Source organism: Pararge aegeria, chromosome 4 (genome assembly GCF_905163445.1).
Source record: "Pararge aegeria chromosome 4, ilParAegt1.1, whole genome shotgun sequence".
NCBI classification, from domain to species: domain Eukaryota; kingdom Metazoa; phylum Arthropoda; class Insecta; order Lepidoptera; family Nymphalidae; genus Pararge; species Pararge aegeria.
This window is the reverse complement of record NC_053183.1, coordinates 14,994,757-15,016,767: the sequence shown is the minus strand read 5'-3', so window position 1 is coordinate 15,016,767 and position 22,011 is coordinate 14,994,757. Positions and strand designations below refer to the sequence as shown.

Sequence of the window (22,011 nt, the reverse complement as noted above, 5' to 3'; positions counted from 1 at the left end):
ACTGTTTGACAGCTACTACCGTTTGATCTGTGGTTATATCTGTCGAAAGTTTCAGACAAAATATTAAGACCTACCACATATTGCCAACTGGAAACTGGCCAACCAACGTTTTGTCTAGGAGGCTATGTCTGTTTGGCTGCCCAATGCCCAATTGATAAATTTTAGATATAAGCCGTGTTAAATTTTATCCAACATTATATCTCTAACAAATATAAATTATGGATCTAGCTTAATTAAACGAAAAACCGATGTATTCAATTAATAGTTACGTGTATAATCATACTGGCAACACAATAAATAGTAGCTGGCGGACAGCCGCGTAAAATTTTATGAAAAAAAAATTGAGCCTTTTCGAAGAGGTTCAACATGGCAGGAGATCAAGCGCAATTTTACCAATTACTTAGCACAATATTGTCAATAGATAATGAAATTCGATCCCAGGCAGAAGTAAGTGCTAATTATGTTGTTATTATTTTAATCAAATTCAAGTGAACTCCTATAATTTGATGTGTTATATTTTTAAAAACGATGAGTTGTGGCCTCGTGTCAAAACGTGGTCATGGAGGATAGCAAATTTAATTTGCAAAATGTATTGTAAAATATTGCAAGTGTGGTTTATTGCGTTGTTGTTTTGTGATACCTGCGCAATGGCATACAAAGTTGATGGTATATTTTTATCGAACAACCTTTGTCCATGTTTATCGGCATTCGGCGGGGCGGGCGGGATCGGCCGGAGTATTCTCCGGCATGTGGTTCTGTGTATAAATACAGTATTTCTAATCAAATCATGTTAGGCCTAGATTAACCTACTAACCTAGATTTTAAATGCATATTCTGAAAACATTATTTTTGCAGCCATCGTAACTTGATGCTGAAACATTAATTCATTACACTTTCTATGTAAAAACTGTTACAATTTCGGTGTTGGCCAATTACACCAAATAAATACATGTCATTATTATTTATTAGCATTTATTGTTATTATAACAGAAAGTATACAACGACATCCCAACTGAAACAAAAGTGGTACACCTGGTAGGTGCTTTACAAAATGCAGACCTTGGAGAAGAATGCAGAGAAACAGCTGCAGTCCTTTTACGGAGGCTGTTCAGTGCGGAGTTCTATGAATTCTTCCCTAAACTACCATTTGAACAACAAACTATGTTGCGAGAGCAACTTCTCTTCACACTGCAAATGGAAGTGAGCCAGTCGTTACGACGCAAGGTAAGAAAATGATTTACTAAATCTAACTATGAAATATATTGAGCTAATGTCTGATATATTACAAAATTAATGCTGGATAAGCTTGGCAAAGTGGTGGCTTTCACAATGTAATTAAGAATTTAGTAGTAGATTTATCTATACTAATTTTATAAAGGTGAAGAGGAATGTCTGTAGATGCTAATCTCAGGAATTTTGCATCATTATTGAGGTAGGCTTGTTTCTATATTTTTAAGTTTGGAGTATAGCTAGTAGAAATAATTTAATTAACCATGCTGCTCATTTGGTTGTACTAAAATCTATCTGATTGAGACTAATCATGAGGTCTAAAGGCAGTGTTGTCCTTATAACAATTTTTCCCGTAGAAAATGATAGCACTATTTTTAAACTGGTCAATTTAGTTTAGTCTAGAGATTTGTTACAGAATTTACACCAATGATATTAAATTTTTCATGTTACTTTCTATTGTAATTCATAAAAAATGGAGTATATATCAAACACGCATCTTTAAATTAAAAAAATTATAAAATTTAAATATTGATTTTGAGTTCTTAGTCTGTATTTTTTATAAATCCTGTGCAAACTAGAAAATTAGCCTTTGTCACTCTCCATCCGCTCAACTAACTGTATGCTAAAAATCAAGATTGGTTAGGGTGAGAAAGAAGGACAAAAAAACAAACACTCTTCTCAAGTAAGGATTTTTATGCTATTCAGGTTTTACTAAAAAAACTTCACCACAAGCACTTACACATTCTTTGCATTTGATTGAATTAGGTATTCATTTGATCATGACTCATTTATAGCAGTGACTAGTCATATCTAATTTGAGGCCAATGATACCAGGTGTATCAATGTATGATTTATACATGTACTGAATGATTGTATCTGTCTTGATATAAGAATCTTTTTGTTTATTATTATTTTAGTTTGCACCTTTTTATTGAAGAAATAGATTGTTTTTCCTTAGATAGAAATGATGACAGGACTGTGTTTTATTACATTCAATTTAAAAGTCATGGACAGGGGGACAGAAAAACCTGTAAAGTATACCTGATACTCAATATAGAAAAATGATTATAATTTCACGAAAATTCAAGTTAGGGATCAATTCATTTCAAGTTCAAAGTTATATTTATAAAATCCATATATTATGATTATTTAAATCATAATATATGGATTTTCATTTTCCTATAACAGTATGATAAAAAATATGACTACCCTATTGGATTTTATTGATTACCACGCTGGGCAGATTGTGTTGCAGATTGCACCAGTAGTAGCACAGAGACACTGTTGGCCATTCTCCATTATATTAGAAGCAAATTTTTCCAATTCAAGTATAATTTTTTTAGTACTTACAACATAATGTTCCTATGGTAATGTTGTCAACAGATATGTGATGTAGTATCAGAATTAGCAAGAAACCATATAGATGATGATGGTGTAAACCAGTGGCCAGAGTTCCTTCAGTTTATGTTCAATTGTGCCGGTGCACAGGACTCTAACATCAAAGAAGCTGGCATTAGAATGTTTACGTAAGTATAACCTTCAGGATTTTTCCTATATATTATACACTAGTTTATTGCATGAACTCTTCGATAAAACTTGGATAATGCAGTATAGCATTGTTTTCGTATATTGGAGAGTAATCAATGAAAAGTGAATTCTGATTGAACACAATACTACAGAATACATTACTACAGAATACATTTTATCCACAGATCAGTGCCGGGAGTGTTTGGTAATCGACAAAATGAGAATCTAGATGTGATCAAGCGTATGCTGCTCTCCGCATTACAACCAACAGAGTCTGAGGTGCTACGCATGCAGGCTGTCAAGGCTGTTGGTGCTTTCATTCTGCTTCATGACAAGGAGCCTGCCATACAGAAACACTTTGGTGATCTCCTACTGCCCTTTATGCAGGTAATTGTTGGCAGTGCCTCAAGTTTGCTAATGCTCTTCAGCTCTGTAATGGTTTAGGTTACAAATCAGAACTAATCCTCAGCCTATTATTGCTCCACCACACAACTATGGTTTAATGTACTCTCCCAAGGACAGGGTTGAACAATGCCCTATATATATCTATCTATCTGCCCATATAGATATATATATAATAATAAGGGCTCTATCACAATAATTCACCAATGCTGTGAAAAGTAACAATTGTACATGGACTTGCACATTGCTGCTGTTGGACATTAGTAATAGTTTTACACTTGGTTGGATATTGTTTATCGTCAATGTTATGTTAAACAAAACAAAAGACAACAGAGTTCTCAGTTTCTGACACCATTAATTTGTGTTAGCATCTTTTTTTTCTTGAAAATTAGAATATTTAAATGTTGCTTGTACCCAACACATGACACAATAGGTAGGTCTGTTTGTGTAGGTACTGCACAGAGACGCTATTGTGTCATGTCCTGGTCTTGTCTTTGACAATATGAATTTTGCACATAAACTCCTACGTGTGCATTTCCAAATGAGATGTACACTGCCATCTGTGCAACAGCAATTTGAGGATTTCGCTAACACCTATCTTTTAGTAGATTGGAGTTTGATAGTAGCCCTCAATACATTGCTTAATTGAAATATTAAAAGCAAAAGAAATAATAAAATTTTTAAAGAAACCTAATTAATATTATTTAATTTAAACTCAATGAATCTTCAAAATAAACATTGTCTTAATTCTCATTTTGTCAACAGGTTGTAGTGGAATCTATCACCAAATCAGATGACGACTCTGCGTTGAAAGTCCTCATTGAACTGGCGGAGACTGCACCAAAATTCCTTCGACCACAAGTGGAGTCAATCTTCCAAGTATGCATAAAGGTAAGTTTTTGTTATATTTTCATAATCGTTGTTATCAGCCCAATACTAATCCACTACATGGCATAGGTGTGTGTCACCTCAGAATGAGTGTTAAGCCAGTAGACAACCATGCTGACCTGGTTGTCTACTGGCTGATCTCACAATGTTCCTTCACCTTTACAAGCAAGTGATATTTTGAATTATAAATGCACATAACTCTGTAAAGTTAGAGGTGTGAGCCGGGGATCTCAAGCTTGGTCACCCTGAGAAGTACTAACCATTCTATTACAGCTTCTCATTTATTGTTTGTATCTGAACTGTTATATAATATTTAATTTTAATGTTATGCTTTTTTAGGCAATAACTCTTATAAATTATGTCAGTGCTGAAAAGATTATAAGCTCGCTCGTTATTTATGTGTGTATAATACTGAAAGGTTTAAACTATTTATTGTGTCAATATATCTGCATCAATTTACAACTTTGCTCTAATGTCTGAAATCTAACCCCTCAACCCCAAGGAATTGAATTTGGAGAAAGAAGAACATATTTTACTAGGATTAGGAAAAGTTTGTACTATATAGACATGCTATTATCACCTGAGCCAGCGATCGATATTCAAACATACACATCAAAAATATTGCACACAAACTCCTACGTGCACATTTCCACATGAGATGTACACTGCCATAGTGTGCTATAGAAAATTGAGGGTTTCGCTAACACGTTTCTTTCAATAGATTGCGAGTTTGATAGTAGCCCTCAATACATGACTATAAAAACTAAATGGAACTTCCTTTAAGAATTAATTACAACAAAGCTTAATATAATTTCATTATTGTTTAAATTTCAAACAAAACATATTTCTTTACAATATTTTTTTTTATATTTTCTGATTAGCAACAATATTGCACTTTATGTCTTTGTTGTTATTACAATGTTTGGCAGATAAATATTCTTATCTATAAGGGTTATAATATTTTGGCTGTGTATCTTTAAGCTTTGGTTTACAGGAGGAATTATTTCATCTTGAGGTGTTAATCTTCTTGATGTTTTAGTTAGTTTAAGATAACAAATAATTACTTTCTCGCACATGTATCTAGATAGCAATATAATATAATCATGCATCTGTGAATAAGGCTTGATAAGTCTAGAATAAAGCTCTCAAAGCTTATGTTCTGCTCTTTGACTATTGACTTCTCCTATGAGAGACTAGCTACCATTTATTTTACTACTTAGCCAACACCAAATAAAGTCCTATATGTGTATTTTGATACAAATTCTAAGGGAAAAAGTGTCTTAAATTTTTTTTTACATTTATAATAATACAATATGTATGTGTATGTAACTTATAGCAATATAAAAATATGCAGACAAGAGCTTATTTTTCATAACAATTTTTTCACAACTCAAGTGTGGTAGACAGGTTAATGTAATAGTTGAATACTTTTTTCATAGGTTATTGGCGACACTGATGCTGAGGACAATTGGCGACAACTAGCCCTAGAGGTGGTAGTGACACTTTGCGAAACAGCACCGGCGATGGTGCGTAAAGTGGTGCCCAATGCAGTGCGAATGCTTACACCACTCATATTGGAGATGATGTGTGAACTGGAGGAGGATGCTAACTGGTCTGTGCAGGATAACGCAGCTGATGATGACAATGAACTGTAAGTATGTTTATTTTAACTCCTGAAATTGGGGTGAGAACACATAACACTGTTACGTGTGATCAGTGGCGTGCATAGCCCTTGGACTCAGGGTATGCACAAGGTGTTCAGCACAAACATAAAGTAAAATTAAAATTTAGATTTTAGATAGGTATGTCGGTTTATAATCAAATTACTTTACGAAAGTTATATTTTTGATTGATTTAATACCTATCGTCTATCTACTGCTAATTGAATAAAAGTACATACCCTGATTTACGTCACAAAATTATGACACACCATTCGGCAGCATTTTCTAAGCACACTGATGATGATAATATTTTTCCAACATATCATGTTTTTAGCGTCTATATGAAAATTATTAAGATCACAATATCCTTTATCATTCCACACTTTACGTATATTGGACAATAAAACAAAAGGAAAGCAAAATAATCGATTGGTATGTACAAAGCCGCTTAGCCAAGAAAAGTTTTCGTAATATTTATTATTAAACATACGTGTTACTTTATCACCTTTTTTTGGGATATTTGTAACATTGGTACACTCCTTCCTTGGCGAATGATTTCTAATTTTACGATATAGGGATAGAAATTAAAGTTTTCTCTAAGTACTTTTTCCAGGCACACTGAACCCAAATAAAGACCGCACGAATATGCTTTCATTATAAAATGAATGAATAAACTATAAATTAACCTTAACACATTAAACTATCACTACTCAAACTTTTACTAAAGGTTAAAGTTACTGAATTTATGCACTTGAACCGTTTATTTATCACCAACGCCATACAGCATTGTTCGAAGGTAAACAATAATGGCGATTGAATATGCTATAGATAATATTGCAATCGAAATTAGTCAAAATAGTCTTTAATTTTTTGTAAGTATGGGTACGAACGCTATTTTATTTTGATATGTAAACAATAAATAGAAACCATATTTATTGTTAACTCTCTCACTTTCCAATGATTCCTGGAAAACCTAAATTATTCATTTTTCAAAATTTAGACAGCGTTTGGTTTCATAGATTATTTTCAAAACGTAAGACTAACTCGATAATATTAGTTCCTTAATTTTCTTAAAAGACACTAAAAGGTATTTACATTTGTGAATAATGTTTTTAATTCTAAAAAAAGAATAATGACCGTTAACAACAATAACAAACCAAGCAAATCATTTTATTCATAAAAAAATCAAACACGTAATTGATTATCCACTTCCGTAAGCAGTGCTTATAGACACCCATACATAGAGAATTTATGAATGAAACTGTTCTTGTGTGAACCGATGCTAATCTTGTAAGTACAAGCGCACGATTATAACATTACACGACACACACTACTAACTTGCACGCACACATCTAGCAGAACGATTCTTTTTTTGGGTGTGCTTATTTTATTTGATATTTCTATGCAACAGTAGATGGCGTCATATGTCGAGTGATTCTTAATAATGGATTTACCCTGCAATCGATAACATGAGATTTAAAAAATAATATAGGTATTTTTACGTGTTTTAAAAGGTAAATGTTTAGCGTTTACGGTAAAAAATTAAAATACGAAGTAGAAGATTTTATTTTGTACGCTATGCGCCTCGCGCGCGCTGGTTGCGCTGTCGCCTGTCTAGCGACAATTGACCTAGAAGTTTGGCCGCTCATTACTAGATGGCGCTTTCATATATTTTTTTCTTAGTGTTTATTTAATTACAAAACTTTAATGGTCCTATCTGAAGGCTCTTTAAGACCCTGAGGGTAGGGTATGCACTGCTTATTTGCATATATGCAATGCATGCCACTGCGTGTGATGCATCATACACATATGATGCAGCTTATAAGATAGTCAAAGTGCACATATAAAAGCATGATCATTATTTGTGTTTGACCAATGTAACTCATAAAGGATTCTATTTCATTCATCAACAACATGATTTATGACAATTTTTTGTTTGACTACTCCTATTTTCTGACAGTGTCTTACCTAACAAGTGACAGTGTGAACCTAATTTCCAAACATAGTGTACAACCATTCTTCATCAAATCTAACACATATTATAAATATGAATTTGAATTCATATGTATGGTAGCTGTATTGTGTCAATAATTTGTTCAGGAAATCACTCCAATGAGCAATTGTGAGTTTGGTAATTGATTGTAAGGTTATATTAATTGGCTTCATTGTTTTCACAAAATGTTGCTTTGAATGATCTTACTAGAGCAAATTATCGAGATTAATTAGCATCCTATGTTCCTTATACATTTGGATGTCAGTCCCTTGATAACATGGTTTTCACTAAAATTGAACTTATAACATACATAAGCAAATCATGGGAATATGAAAAGATAGTTTAAACAATTGCCTATAGCTAAAATAAATCCATTATTATAACAATGCAAAACTAAGGCTAAGTCAGCCTATACAATAGTAAAATTCTATGTGGAATTTATGTAAACAAACCAAAAATCACGATGTATAGGGTTGTCACACATTTAATAATCAATAAGTATAATTTTATCACCATATCCAAGTTAAACATAAAAAATGTAATTTAACACCTTTTCTGAAAACTAACATAACCAACTAGTGCGTAATAAGTAAGACAAATAGCTTAAAATTAAATTTACTTAATTTTAATTACCACCCCATGTGTAACATTATAGTACTTGTCATAGAATTTTGCGGAATTTTTAGTAGTAATATTTGGATTTCGTATTGACTACGGATGGTATGGAAATGATATTTTTTTTCAACCTGGCTCCTAACCCAGGTTTGGAGGTGTAGTGAAATTTTCTTGGCAAAGGAAAAGAGCGATCCCAGAAATATGCGATAAATTCTACTTGAAACTTTTTTGTAATTAACATAAGTATTAAATTTCATTACATTTCACACTCATACATCTTGAATGCCATTGGTTGCTAAGCAAGTTTTGTTGGTAAACATTCCATAACTAATTGGGCTTTTGTATAGGCATGTTATGTCTCATGTGGGGCTCAACACATCAATCTAATTTTATTTAAAGTTGTTTGAATCCCTTTGAGATTATGCCAGCCCTATTTATTTATATCCTTACTCAAATTTTATTCATTACACTATTAGATTTCTATTATTTATAAAGATTAAAATTAATTCATATATTATTATTGTCACTGGAGTTGGATGTTGTGTCCATGCTGTAACAGAAATAATTTTAAGTAGCTTCTAGAGTAGCAAATTATGTAGATCCAGGCTAAATAATGAAATCTATAATAACTTAACATTGCAATATAGCTTCTAGTTATTAACGCAATATTATCCTCTTTCCCACAGGAATTATGTTGCAGCCGAATCTGCTTTGGACCGCATGTGCTGCGGCCTTGGAGGCAAGATCATGTTAGGACTGATTGTCAGCCAAATCCCTCAGATGTTGGCTTCGGAAGACTGGAAGAGACGTCATGCGGCCCTAATGGCTGTGTCATCAGCTGGCGAGGGCTGCCATAAACAAATGGAACAGATGCTGGACCAAGTTGTATCAGCACTCCTAAACTATCTTACGGACCCGGTGAGTTGGTTAAGATTAGTTATCCGAGAACTATGTAACAAGTAGTGTAAATTGTGTTTTTATATAGATAGCATGGTGGCTCATCTACTTTTTCTAGTTTCTTTAAACTAAAACATTAATTATTTAAACTCGCAAATGCATAATTATGCACAATTATTAGAGATACACAGATTATCTAAGACTGCACCAGGAACAAGATTATAGTTCCTGGTGCAGTCTTATGTTTTTGTTATAGGATTTCTTTTGGGTTCTTATTTTATTTTTTATTTATTTTAATGTATTTTTGCGTTTACAGCATCCAAGAGTGCGTTATGCTGCATGCAATGCAGTAGGACAGATGTCAACAGATTTTGCACCAGTATTTGAAAAGAAATTTCACGACAAGGTTGTGCCAGGCCTCCTGTTGGTTCTTGATGATAGCGCAAACCCACGCGTACAGGTAAAGTATTACTTTTATTTATTTCATATCCATAATTATATTGAATACCTTTTTTAGATTCTGCAGTATTTTAATTTACTTAGCATTTTAAACTGATTTAGTTGCATTCTATGTTTGTGTCTAAGTAGAAACTGACAAGCTTGATGATTATGATTCACGGACTATAAGATCTATGGGTAGGGCACATAGCTCGGAGTACCGATGGACGTCAAATTCCAAATGGGCTGGGACGGCGACAGTCTACACCCAACGAGGTGTACGGATGACATCAAATGAATAGCAGAAAACCCCGGCCGAGGACCGTGGATTTTGAAACTCTCTACAAGAGACCTCCAGCAGCAAGAGGTCCAGCAGTGTACGTCAATCGGGTGAGGTGATGGCGACGAAGATAAAAGTCTAGTTATTATGGAGAAATGTTTGATGTACTTCTAAAATTTCAATACTATATGTGTAATATAATAAATGTGATATTTTACAATCATTTTAATTCTTCTTGCGTATTTCAGGCTCATGCTGCAGCTGCTTTGGTTAATTTCAGCGAAGACTGCCCTAAGCCAATCCTCACACAATACTTGGGCCCGCTAATGGGAAAGCTTGAAGCCATACTTACTGCTAAGTTTAAAGAGGTAATTAATAATTATGAACCTAAACCCTAATTTCGCAATAAAACCCCAATATTCGTTAATGGTAAAACTTTTATGGTTGCATCATTTCCATAATATTGGCAGAGTAAAAGTGGCAATTGCTCCATTTCCATCTCTTATAGATAGTCAAGGATCTCAGTTCACTTACAAGCAAACTATTCATTTATACTTTAGAATATATGAACATAAAAAACGTTTCATTAATGAATAAATAGTAAGGGAGAATCGTTTCCCGATTTGTGCCTTACTAGCTTAGCTGTTCTTAAAGAAATTTTGCATAGGATACTTAATGGTAGAAAAAGAAATGGTTGCTAAATTTTATATTCTTAAAAAACAAACATACGCAAATAACATAAATCCTGGATCTGGTCTCAATAGTCAATTACTTTCAATTGTATGTATAGTCGCATTCCTTGACCCCAAATATGTGTTTGACCCCATTAAGTGAATTATTAACCGATATGTTGCTATTATTATTTCAAAATGGCTTCTTTAAATTCTATTTTAATGTGGAGCTAGATACTATCAAAAATATCTAACTAGGCTCTGGGAAAAAATTGGTGCTTCTGACTGGGTTGCCTACACTATCGCGACGTTAAGTTTATTTGCACTGGGGATTAAAGAGTGTACAAAATGCACCCATTGCAGCTCATTTTAACTATATATATATATATCCATCATTTCGGACGGCCCGCCTTCGCGGAAGCACTTCGACCCTTCAGATCTTATTGCACTCGGCTCAATATAAAAATAACTTAATGATTGTCTTTTTTATTTTAGTTGGTGGAAAGTGGCACAAAGCTGGTACTAGAGCAGATAGTAACGACAATAGCGTCGGTCGCCGACACAGTCGAGAAGGATTTCGTGGAGTACTACGACAGATTGATGCCTTGCCTGAAGTACATCATCGCTAATGCCACCACCGATGATTTTAAGATGCTCCGTGGCAAGACCATTGAATGTGTCAGCCTTATTGGTAAGCTTCAATCAAAAATAGTATAAAAGTGGGTGAACGAAAAATTGTTAATTATCGGGTTTTTTTTATTATCCTAACTAATATTATGAATAATAGTTAGGATAATAAAAAAATCCCCGATACTTTTGTTGGTTTGTCCTTCCTTCACACCCTTCACGTCCTTCCTTCACGCCCTAAGTCAGTAAGTAAACCAATTTGACTCTGAGCAACCAATCAACTTTCTTTTTGGCATAGAGTTTGTTAAAGAACAGACAATTTCGGATTTATGGTAAGGTTAAATTATTTGCCTTTATTGTGCTTCACATAATATTGCTTTAAATAATCTTACTAGAGCAGATTATCGAGATTATTAGCATCCTATGTTCCTTATACATTTGGATGTCAGTCCCTCGATTACATTGTTTACATTAAACTTATGTTATAGTGTCCAATATAGTTATCACAAAAACATGCTTGTTTACACTAAACATATTCTTATCTCATGACATATTCTTATTTGTTCCAATATTAATTTTTTATATTAATTAATTATAGTATCAATTCATTATTTATCAAGCATACACTTTATTAACATTTTAGTTGCTAACCTTTCAAAAAACATACTGTTATATTGTAAGCAAAGCAATTACAAAAAAAACATTATTTTCGCGAAATTTATTAGTTTATCCAGAATCATCCAGTTCATCCACCATTGTTATGATATCGATTTTACTAAAAATCTTTTGAAAAAATTAGTGTTACTCTTGTGAGCGTTGTCAACATCGAATGAATATAATAACCAACATTGTACAGGTAAAATTATCAACTACAAATATAGCCATAGTAATTGTTTGTAGGCTTGGCTGTTGGTGAGGAGAAGTTCATGTCAGACGCGTCGGACGTAATGGACCTGCTTTTGAAGACTCACACTGAGGGTGACCAACTGCCCCCAGATGACCCACAGACTTCATACCTGATTTCTGCTTGGTCCAGAATTTGTAGGATAATGGGTAAGAATTCATAATGTTATACTAGGTCATGTATCATTTGGCGGTATTGCCATATTTCCGTTATCTGCTTTTGCGTTTGCATCCTAATAAACATCAAAAGTCTTACTCTTTTTAGAACTTTAAAAGAATAAAATCCCTTCATACATTATTATGGCGTAACCTTGACCGCTTACGCATCGCACGCAAATGAAAGTCTCAAAGGAACTATTTTTTCCTGTTTTTGCAACATTTTTTATTTATGCTTCGCTCCTATTGGTTGTAGACTCAAGAATATTTTTCCAATTCAAACCAGTAGTTCCTGCAATTAGTGTGGGCCGACAAAACAAACTTCTTTATAATATTAGTAAAGATGGATATAGTTTTAATTATTTATTTGTAGGCAAGAAATTCGCTCAGTACCTGCCTATGGTAATGGAGCCCGTGATGCGCACGGCAGCAATGAAACCCGAAGTTGCGCTGTTGGACAATGAAGACCTGGAAGTGATTGAGGGAGACCTTGATTGGCATTTCGTTACGCTGGGCGAGCAACAGAACTTTGGCATCAAAACTGCAGGTATTGTTTTTATTTTCTTAAATATTCATTGTTTGTTAATTGATGCCCCAATGTTCGTTAATGGTAAAAATGTTATGGTTTTATCATTTCCATAACATTGGCAGAGTAAAAGTGGCAATTGCTCCATTTCTATCTCTTGTAAATAGTCAAGGATCTCAGTTCACTTACAATTTTTTTTTAAATAGGAGTAACACATTTTTCAGCACTAGTACATGTACTGATGATGGCATTTTATATGCAAATTAAAGTTTCTTATGATGTCTGTCTGATCTTGTATGATGATACTTTTTATTTCCCTGTTTATACAGTCTTGTGATTCCGATTTTCCTTGGTTATAAGGTCTTGAGAAATAAAAAGTATCAAATAATTGATTAAGAATTTTTTTTAAATATATACTGTCAACTTTTGACTTTTTGCCTGTTACATCTCATATTCATTACAATTGAGGGACACAGGTCTCCTCTTATAGGAGCAGTTTTTTTTTTAATATTTACAATGTAACTATTTCTACCAGGTCTTGAAGACAAAGCCTCCGCATGTGACATGCTTGTATGTTACGCCCGGGAACTAAAGGAAGCCTTTGCTGAATACGCGGAGGATGTAGTCAAACTAATGGTGCCAATGCTGAAGTTCTACTTCCACGACAATGTACGCACGGCGGCTGCTGAATCGTTACCCTACTTGCTTGAATGCGCACGTATCCGCGGCCCTCAGTACATACAGGGCATGTGGGCGTACATCCTACCTGAGTTGCTCAAGGCTATCGACTCTGAACCCGAACAGGAAGTGCAGGTGGAGCTGCTCAACAGTCTCGCTAAGGTATTTTAATAACCTTTCTATATAGTTCCTAAAATTTTGTGTTTATTGTGAAGAAAACCATTTTGTAACTTACATCACCCAAGTAGTTTGTTAGGGTTCTGTGTTAGAGCATAATGTTATTTTGTGTATGTAGGTATAATAATAACTAAAGGGATATCCAAAATAAGACCATTTATTTTAGTTGATGATAAAAGTGATAGTGGTTCTAATTTTTATCCTATCTTTCAACTTAACTTCTCAGTTGAATTTAAAGATTGTTCTAAGAGTCTGTCCTACCCTTTTTTTCTTTTTTAGAAAAAAAGGGTAGGACAGACAAGGAAGGAAAACCTTTTCCTCAGTCAAGACCTCTGAATGGCATATAAATTTGGCAAAAGCTTTAGCAAATAAGTTTTTTTTTTCTAGTGCATTGAACTGTTGGGCACGGGATGCCTGTCAGATGAAATGATGGCGGAGGTTCTTCGCATCCTAAACAAACTACTTACTGAACACTTCGAACGCGCCACCGAACGTCGAAAAAAACGCGCTGACGAGGACTATGATGAGGTAATAACTACTTTTTATTTATAACTAACGGTCGCGTTCTTAAGACGTCCGCGTTGATTAAGGTCTTTTTATAAATCCCATGGCAACCGTTCGTTTTCCTGCGATAAAATCATCTTAATGCCGAAAATCAAGTCAATTGGTCATTTTCTCATATACTTATAATATTAGTATTGATAAAGGGATTGCATGTCCATGTATTTGTTGATGTACTCATTAGATTTTTAATACAGCTTAGTATCAATTATACTGCAAAATTCAAAAAATTCAAAATTCAAAATTCATTTATTTCAAGTAGGCCTAATACAAGCACTTTTGAAACGTCAAGTCTGTCCGTGTGTAGTGACTCTACCACCGGTTCGGAAGGCAGATTCTACCGAGAAGAAGCCGGCAAGAAACTCAGCAGTTGCTCTTTTCCAACATCAAAAATTTACATTTTATATTTTAACATTCATTTTTCTATCTTGTGAGAGATGAAAGCGGAGCCGGATGCTTCCAAGCAACCTTGTCATTAAGAAACTCATCAATAGTATAATAACCTCGCTGTAATAAATGTGTTTTAACACATTCTTTAAACTTATGGATTGGTAGGTCCAAAATTACCTTAGGAATCATATTATAAAAACGTATACTCAATCCCACAAATGACTTCTGCACCTTTCGCAGACGATATGCAGATGTCACTAATTTATGACCATTTCTTGTAAGTCGACTGTTTATATCCACTTTTTGTTTATAAAGACTAATATGTTGTCTTACAAATACTATGTTGTTATAAATGTATTGTGAGGCTACCGTAAGTATACCAATTTCTTTAAATTTTTCACGGAGGGATTCACGTGATTTAAGTTTATATATTGACCGTACAGCTCTTTTCTGCAATATGAATATAGTTTCAATATCAGCAGCTTTTCCCCATAATAAGATCCCGTAAGACATCACACTATGAAAGTACGCGAAGTAAACAAGTCTTGCTGTTTCTACGTCAGTAATCTGTCTAATTTTCCTGACGGCGTAGGCAGCCGAGCTTAGTTTACCTGCTAGTGTATCTATATGGGTACCCCACTGAAGCTTACAATCCAAGGTCATGCCCAGAAAAACTATGGAATCTTCCATTTTTAGTGATTCTCCATTTATTATTATATTTTTATTAACTTTCTTTACATTTGGTAAAATAAATTCCACACACTTAGTTTTTTTTGCATTTAAAAGTAAATTATTGACAGTAAACCAGTGCGACACATGCGACATAGCACGGCTTACATCGTCAGAGTTGTCTCTACCTCTATCAGTTTTAAAAATTAGAGATGTATCATCAGCAAACAGTACAATGTCACAGGTTTCACTGACATGGTGTGGTAGATCATTTATATACACCAAAAATAGAAAGGGACCCAAGATTGAACCCTGTGGGACACCCATTGACGTAGCCGACCCCTGCGACTTAATGTCTTTTATGCAAACCCTTTGGGTTCTGTCACTGAGATAAGAGGCAACCAAATTTAGTGCAACGTTTTTGATACCATAATGGGCTAGTTTAAGAAGCAAGGTTTTATGATCGACACAATCGAATGCTTTGGATAGATCACAAAAAACACCAATGGCATTCTGCGAACGTTCCCAGGCATCGTACACATGTTTTAAAAGTTTAGCGCCTGCATCCGTGGTGCTACGACCTTTAGTAAAACCGTACTGCTCCGGATGTAGTAAGTTATTTACATTGAAGTGATTCAAAAGTTGATTTAATATAATTTTTTCAAAGACCTTACTAAGAGCTGGTAAGATTGAAATGGGTCTGTAATTGTTAATGTCGTTTTTATTGCCAGATTTAAATAGAGGTATAAGTTTACTATGTTTCATTAAATTTGGAAAAGTACCTCTATCAACACATTCATTAAAAAGTATGGCTAAGTAAGGGGCAATAACGTCTATAATGTTAGATATTACCATTACAGACATACCCCATAAATCACCGGTTTTTTTCTGTTTCAACAACTTAAAATTCTTTATTATATCATATGCAGATATATGTTTAAAATTAAATAAAACGTTGCACTCATTAACGTTGTTCCTCAATAAACTCTGAGCTGCAGTAGGTGAAGAATTAAGTGAATCAGTCAACAAAATAGGAACACTCTGAAAAAAGTTTTCAAAGGTACTTGCAACCTCACTGTCAGCGGTAACTTTATTATCATTAATAATTAATTCAAAGTTTACGTTGCGAGATTTAGCTTTCCCAGTTTCATTATTAACAATTTTCCAGGTTGTTTGTACTTTGTTATCCGATTTTATGATTTGATCCTTAAAGTATAGCGACTGCATGAGATACATCATATGAAAATAAATAAGCAAAAAATAATAAAAGTTAATAAAGTTGTGATAGAAATCCTTTGTGGAAAAGCAGATAATACCTTGAATTTCATTCTAGGTGGTTGAAGAACAATTGGCTGACGAAGACAATGAAGATGTGTATGGTCTGTCCCGAGTAGCGGATGTCCTTCACGCGCTCATGTCTGCATACCACGAAAGCTTTTTCCCACACCTCGACTCGCTGCTTCCCCATCTCATACATCTGCTAGCTCCCGGAAGACCGTACGCCGACCGCCAGTGGGCAATCTGCATATTTGATGATGTCATAGAATTTGGTGGTAAGTTTTTAAGAATTAATTCATTGTGAGGGAAACATATATGCCTAAGAGATCTCTCTAATGATCTTAAAGGCTTGTGAAGTCTACCAAACCGCAATTAGCTATTTCGTAGACTATAGCCTGAACCTGGCGATTGTGTCGAGAACGAACAGGCAAGAAAAGCAATTGTTCTTTTCCAACATCAACATTTTACAATTTAACATCCAAATCATTGTTGTACTGTTACAATTTTAATCATGTCATAGTTTATGGCGGCCATATAATATGATCTACTGAGATGACTAAAAATATTATTATATTAATTTCAATAAGTAAGTTGTAAAGTGAGACTAGTAAGAACAATTTGTTTGGTTCAAAGGTCCCGCATGCGTAAAATACCAAGACATATTCCTCGAGCCAATGCTGAAGGGTCTGTGCGAGCCCGAGCCCGAGCTGCGGCAAGCCGCGGCCTACGGGTGCGGCGTACTGGCCCAGTTCGGTGGGCCGCAGTTCGCAAGCGCCTGCGCACGGGCCGTGCCCCTGCTGGCTGCACTTATAGCCGAGCCGGACTCGCGCTCCGTTGAAAACCTCAATGCTACCGAAAACGCCATTTCAGCCGTCACCAAGATCATCAAGTATAACCACTCGCAAATCAACAGGGATGAAATTATAAGGCATTGGTGAGTATTTTTACAACAACTAAGACTGGATTTTTTGAGACAGATAAAACTAAAGGGTAGGTTAGGGACTTATACAGAGGTAAGAGGAAAGAGCCATGGACAGGGAAGATTTGAGACAGCTACACTTACAAGAGCTTATCTTTAGTTAAAGAAGAAGAAAGGCAATAAAAATAAATATCGCAGTGGTGATATCAAACTTCTAAATATCATAAGGGTCATGCAGTAATTAAAGGGTGAGGAAAATACCCTTACTGTCCTCAGTTGTAACTAACTATAACCTATTTAGCCTGTATATACAGTATATGGGTGCTATTTAAAAATGGTACTCAGTGGTAGGTGGTGGTGGTGGTGACAAACAAATCCTTCAAACACAATCTTATGTATATAGTTTGACCTTGCCTAAATTTACAAAGAGATTGAATTTTTGAGTAAGGCACACATGGTTTGTAATCAATTTTTAAACAACCAACAGATATTATCATCAATAGCAAATCTAATTTTTTGCTAGAATTTCATGGGAGCCCTCGTATATCTAGTACATTTTTGATCGATTATTTACTACAATTGTATATTTCTTATTCTTACAGGCTAACATGGCTACCAGTAGTAGAAGATACGGAAGAAGCGCCTCACGTATATTCCCTTCTCTGCGAATTAGTGGCAAGCGGACACGCTGCGCTCGCGACAGCCGACGCTCCGCAACGAGTGATCGCGACCCTGGCGGAAGCATTCCTCCGCGACGCAGTACCTGATGACAACCCCGTGTACGCGCAGATGGTAGAGCTCGTAAGACAAATATCGGTATGCACCGCAGACATAATTTTTAATAAAATAAAATAATAGAAATATTAGATATAAATATGAAATTTTGAAAAGTTTTATTAAAACTGCAATATTTCCAACTTCTTCCTATTCTTATAATCGATTAAGAGAAATTATTAAAATTTGCCAAACATAACTAATGACTATTATATTATCCTAGGTAAAAGTTGTGTAATATATAAGTAGTTTACCAGCTTGTAAAGGCGAGGCGAAAGTTTTAAGTCCAAGTAGCAAGAGAGAGTAATACAATTGATGTTGAACTTTCCCCATAAGTTTTTCCATACCTTTGAACTCTTCTCAAAAAGTACCCCTTAACACGTTGGCTGCTGAAAACACAACGTTTGTGTTTGATAACTACGTAACGCGTGTGCGGCTCGAACACGCTAGGCGTGTTAAAATAAATGTACCTACAAGGATGCGGCCGAACACCCTGGGCGTGTTTTTTCGGCGTTCTGCGAGTGCGGCAAACACAAACGCTGTGTTGTTTAAATATACTGTTAGAGCGGCCTTTACGCAACAAGTGTGTTATACGTTACCGCAAGTACGTTTTATTAAATATTAGTTAAACGTTAACGCAATTACGTTTTATTATATATTAGACAGTATACCTACTTAAAATTCGTTGTTTTGTGAGTTATCTAATCATTATACATGAGTGTTTTTCTTAATAATTCCCATGCCATCGAGAGAATCGACCATCACACGTATAACTAACAAGTTCATATAAAAAACATGTTTTCGACCAAATATTTGCAACAATAGTATAATACCATCGATCACTAAATAATACCCACCTAGATAATTGCATTGTTTTAAAATATTTTATAGGGACGCGAAATAGATATTGATATCGATATAGGATCGTCGTCCTATATTTTAGCATACTCTACAACGTTTTTCTGCAATAAAGGTATCCGCAACATAAGTTTGACGACTATTTGTATATTTTTTAATATTTGTACGCCTGAGTTCGCTTGCACTATTTTCATTGGTATCGGTATCGTCAATAATTTATTTTATAAATATCGGTTTGCATTCCATTATACCGACAGAATTACAAAACGATGCATCCGCATCCTTATTTTTTGTTATCGTCTTAAATAAACGTTATCGGTGCGGCCAGCGGTACCAATAAACTACTCATGAATCAGTTACTATTGTTTCGAATTTAAAAGTAAATTTAACAATGGTTCTGTATATTTACTGGAAGGATTATTATATTTAAAATGCATATTATTTTAAAATTTGCTTCTTTGTCGGCAATCCGCATTCGTATGTAAGTAGGTATTTAATACTGTTTTTTTACTTATTTATTTATCATGATTCGTAAATGACATTCACAAGTTACACACAGGTTGACGTTGCCGCGATTTTGAATATAGTAAAATAGTGTACCTACCAGATGTAAAGCCACTATATTTAAAGCTCTTTAGAAAATGATTATTTTTGAAAAAAAGAAAATCTGTGTTGACTACATTAAAGTTTTATTCTATTTTATCCAACAAAAAATACAAATTGCTATTCAAATGCGACAAGTGTTGGGTTCATGGGTTGTTCAATAAATAAATGAGAAAATACGAGTGATGTAATAACACACCTGTTGCGTAAAGGCCGCATAGCTGTCGCGATAAGTTTAAACACGCCAGGCGTGTGGGGCCGCATGCTCGTAGCGCCTGATTTCGAATACGCTTCACCAGTGCTGAAAACACGCCTAGCGTGTAATCCTGCCGCACTCGTGTACCGTACTTGTTAATGTTAGGCAGCAGTCAACGTGTTAAAGCTAAGCTAAGCTAAACTACTCTGCCTGAAAGGTGAAAAATACAGAAGTCATTTGAACTTTTTACTTCACTGTTTGTTGTACACAATTCTTTATAGTTTTGTTTCGCTGAACAATAATGTTTTGCCAGATGCAGCAACTTGTCTTGCAGTTGCCTTTCCTCACAATGGGTCCCACATGGCCCCCAATGGCGTCGATGTCGTGATGAGATTAACGCCCATTTAAAATACTAGCCACGATTGGGGCCTTTGCTCAGAAATAAGACATATCAGGCTGTTTATAATAATAATAATTATACAACTGCCAATGTGAATGTTAACCGAATTAGGAAGGACAGTAAGATTCACTGTACTACTCTATGTAACATTTACTAGGATTATGTGATTAATTGGTGCTATTTTTTGGTTACAGAGTAACGCAGAACTGTTCAACTCGTGCCTGTTGCAGCTAAGCAGTGCACACAAGGAGGCGCTTAAATTGGCTCTCTCCACCTAGTGCCAGCATCAAAATTCGCCGCTTGTATTTATTCACCTCTCGCCCGTCGCTCCCTCCCAGTGTCCCGCACCGCCTCTGACTCCAGTCACGCTCCCTATATGAGCCCAAATCCTTTGACTAGAGTCTCTATGACCGGTAAATAATATGCTGCTATTACTATATTGTAATGAACTGAGGACAAAATTAACCAAAAAATTATTTGTCTATTAAACACAAGTTGTGTTTGGTATCCCTAGGTAAATTCGAACTTAGTTCGTTAAAACAACTGTAAAATATAACCTAATGTAATTAATATGAAATATTACCCTGTTTCCATTCTGTGAATTGTGTTCTTCGATCTCGTGAAGTTTTTATCAGTTGGGCTAAAATTGCTGTGATATATTTTATACTAATTTTGATGATCAGCCACACTAGCACCTCTGTAAATAGACCCATCATGGTCTATTTCTAAAAATTTGGTCTTTTGTAATGTCAATATTTGAAAAAATTTAATGTAGATGGTCCAATTTTGCTGTGGTTACAGATGTAGTACTATTAAGTTACTTAATAGTTACTATTAAGACTTTCTGTAAAAAAATATAATATTGCATAAGTTTGGCATGGTAACACACCCCCACCATTAAACTGTAATGTAAAGTGTAAATTCACTATTGTAGCATCGATATGTGATAAACGCAAGCCTTTCGAAACGCTCACTATTTGTGCATTTTACAGACAAAACGAATGAAGGCCAGCAAAAAAGTCACAGTGGATTGCATTCTCGCTTGCGTTCTGATAATCTGATTTTTTGTTTTATGCCAGTAACTGACATAAAACAAACACATCTTGCCTGAGCAGATTTTTTGATATTATTGTCGTTTTGTCTTTTGCTAAATTGTCTACGTTTCGTTTGCGACGATTCGTATAGCCTTTGTACGCCCTCTTTGCTTTGATCTGTATCTGGCATAAGAAAAAGAATATCAAAAATTCAGTTTCCAACAAAACTCCGATAGTAGTAGTAAATTTGGGGAGACCCTAAATATTTAAAAATAATTTTGTTTTACTCATTGCTTGTGGCGTGCCGAGGCGTCGGGTAGGATGTTGCACATACTGTGTTCTCGTTATTATTGTTTTTGGGAAATCGCATTTTACATTTCCTGAAAAAACGATCTCTCATCAAATATGTTCGAGCATTTATCATAAATGTGAATTAATTTATTCATTCATTCTGTAAAATTGGACTGTCACATTCCCGTTTTTTAGTTTCGGCTGCGTTGGGATCTTGGTAGTTGTTTCTTGCAATAGACGAACGATACCTGTCTGTTTCTAAGAAATTATTTTATTCATTACATATATATAATAATTCATATACATTTCTTTGTTTATCGAAAATAAAAGTTATTGGCATTGAAATAATTGTTTTATTTTGGTAATTAA

At 34.8% G+C, this 22,011-nt stretch overlaps 1 protein-coding gene across 1 annotated transcript; it reads left to right on the top strand.

The window, feature by feature from the left end:
• The first annotated feature begins 366 nt into the window (after window positions 1-366).
• LOC120637600 (importin-5) lies at window positions 367-21,965 on the top strand. The gene is made up of 18 exons (XM_039909463.1): window positions 367-447; window positions 991-1,224; window positions 2,614-2,756; window positions 2,943-3,144; window positions 3,925-4,050; window positions 5,487-5,698; window positions 9,003-9,234; window positions 9,530-9,673; window positions 10,180-10,299; window positions 11,098-11,293; window positions 12,130-12,282; window positions 12,662-12,835; window positions 13,350-13,654; window positions 14,057-14,197; window positions 16,623-16,842; window positions 17,201-17,501; window positions 18,089-18,302; window positions 20,512-21,965. Exons 1-18 carry the CDS (start codon window positions 367-369, stop codon window positions 20,593-20,595), a joined length of 3,282 nt encoding a protein of 1,093 aa, XP_039765397.1. The 3' UTR covers window positions 20,596-21,965.
• Window positions 21,966-22,011: the final 46 nt, after the last annotated feature.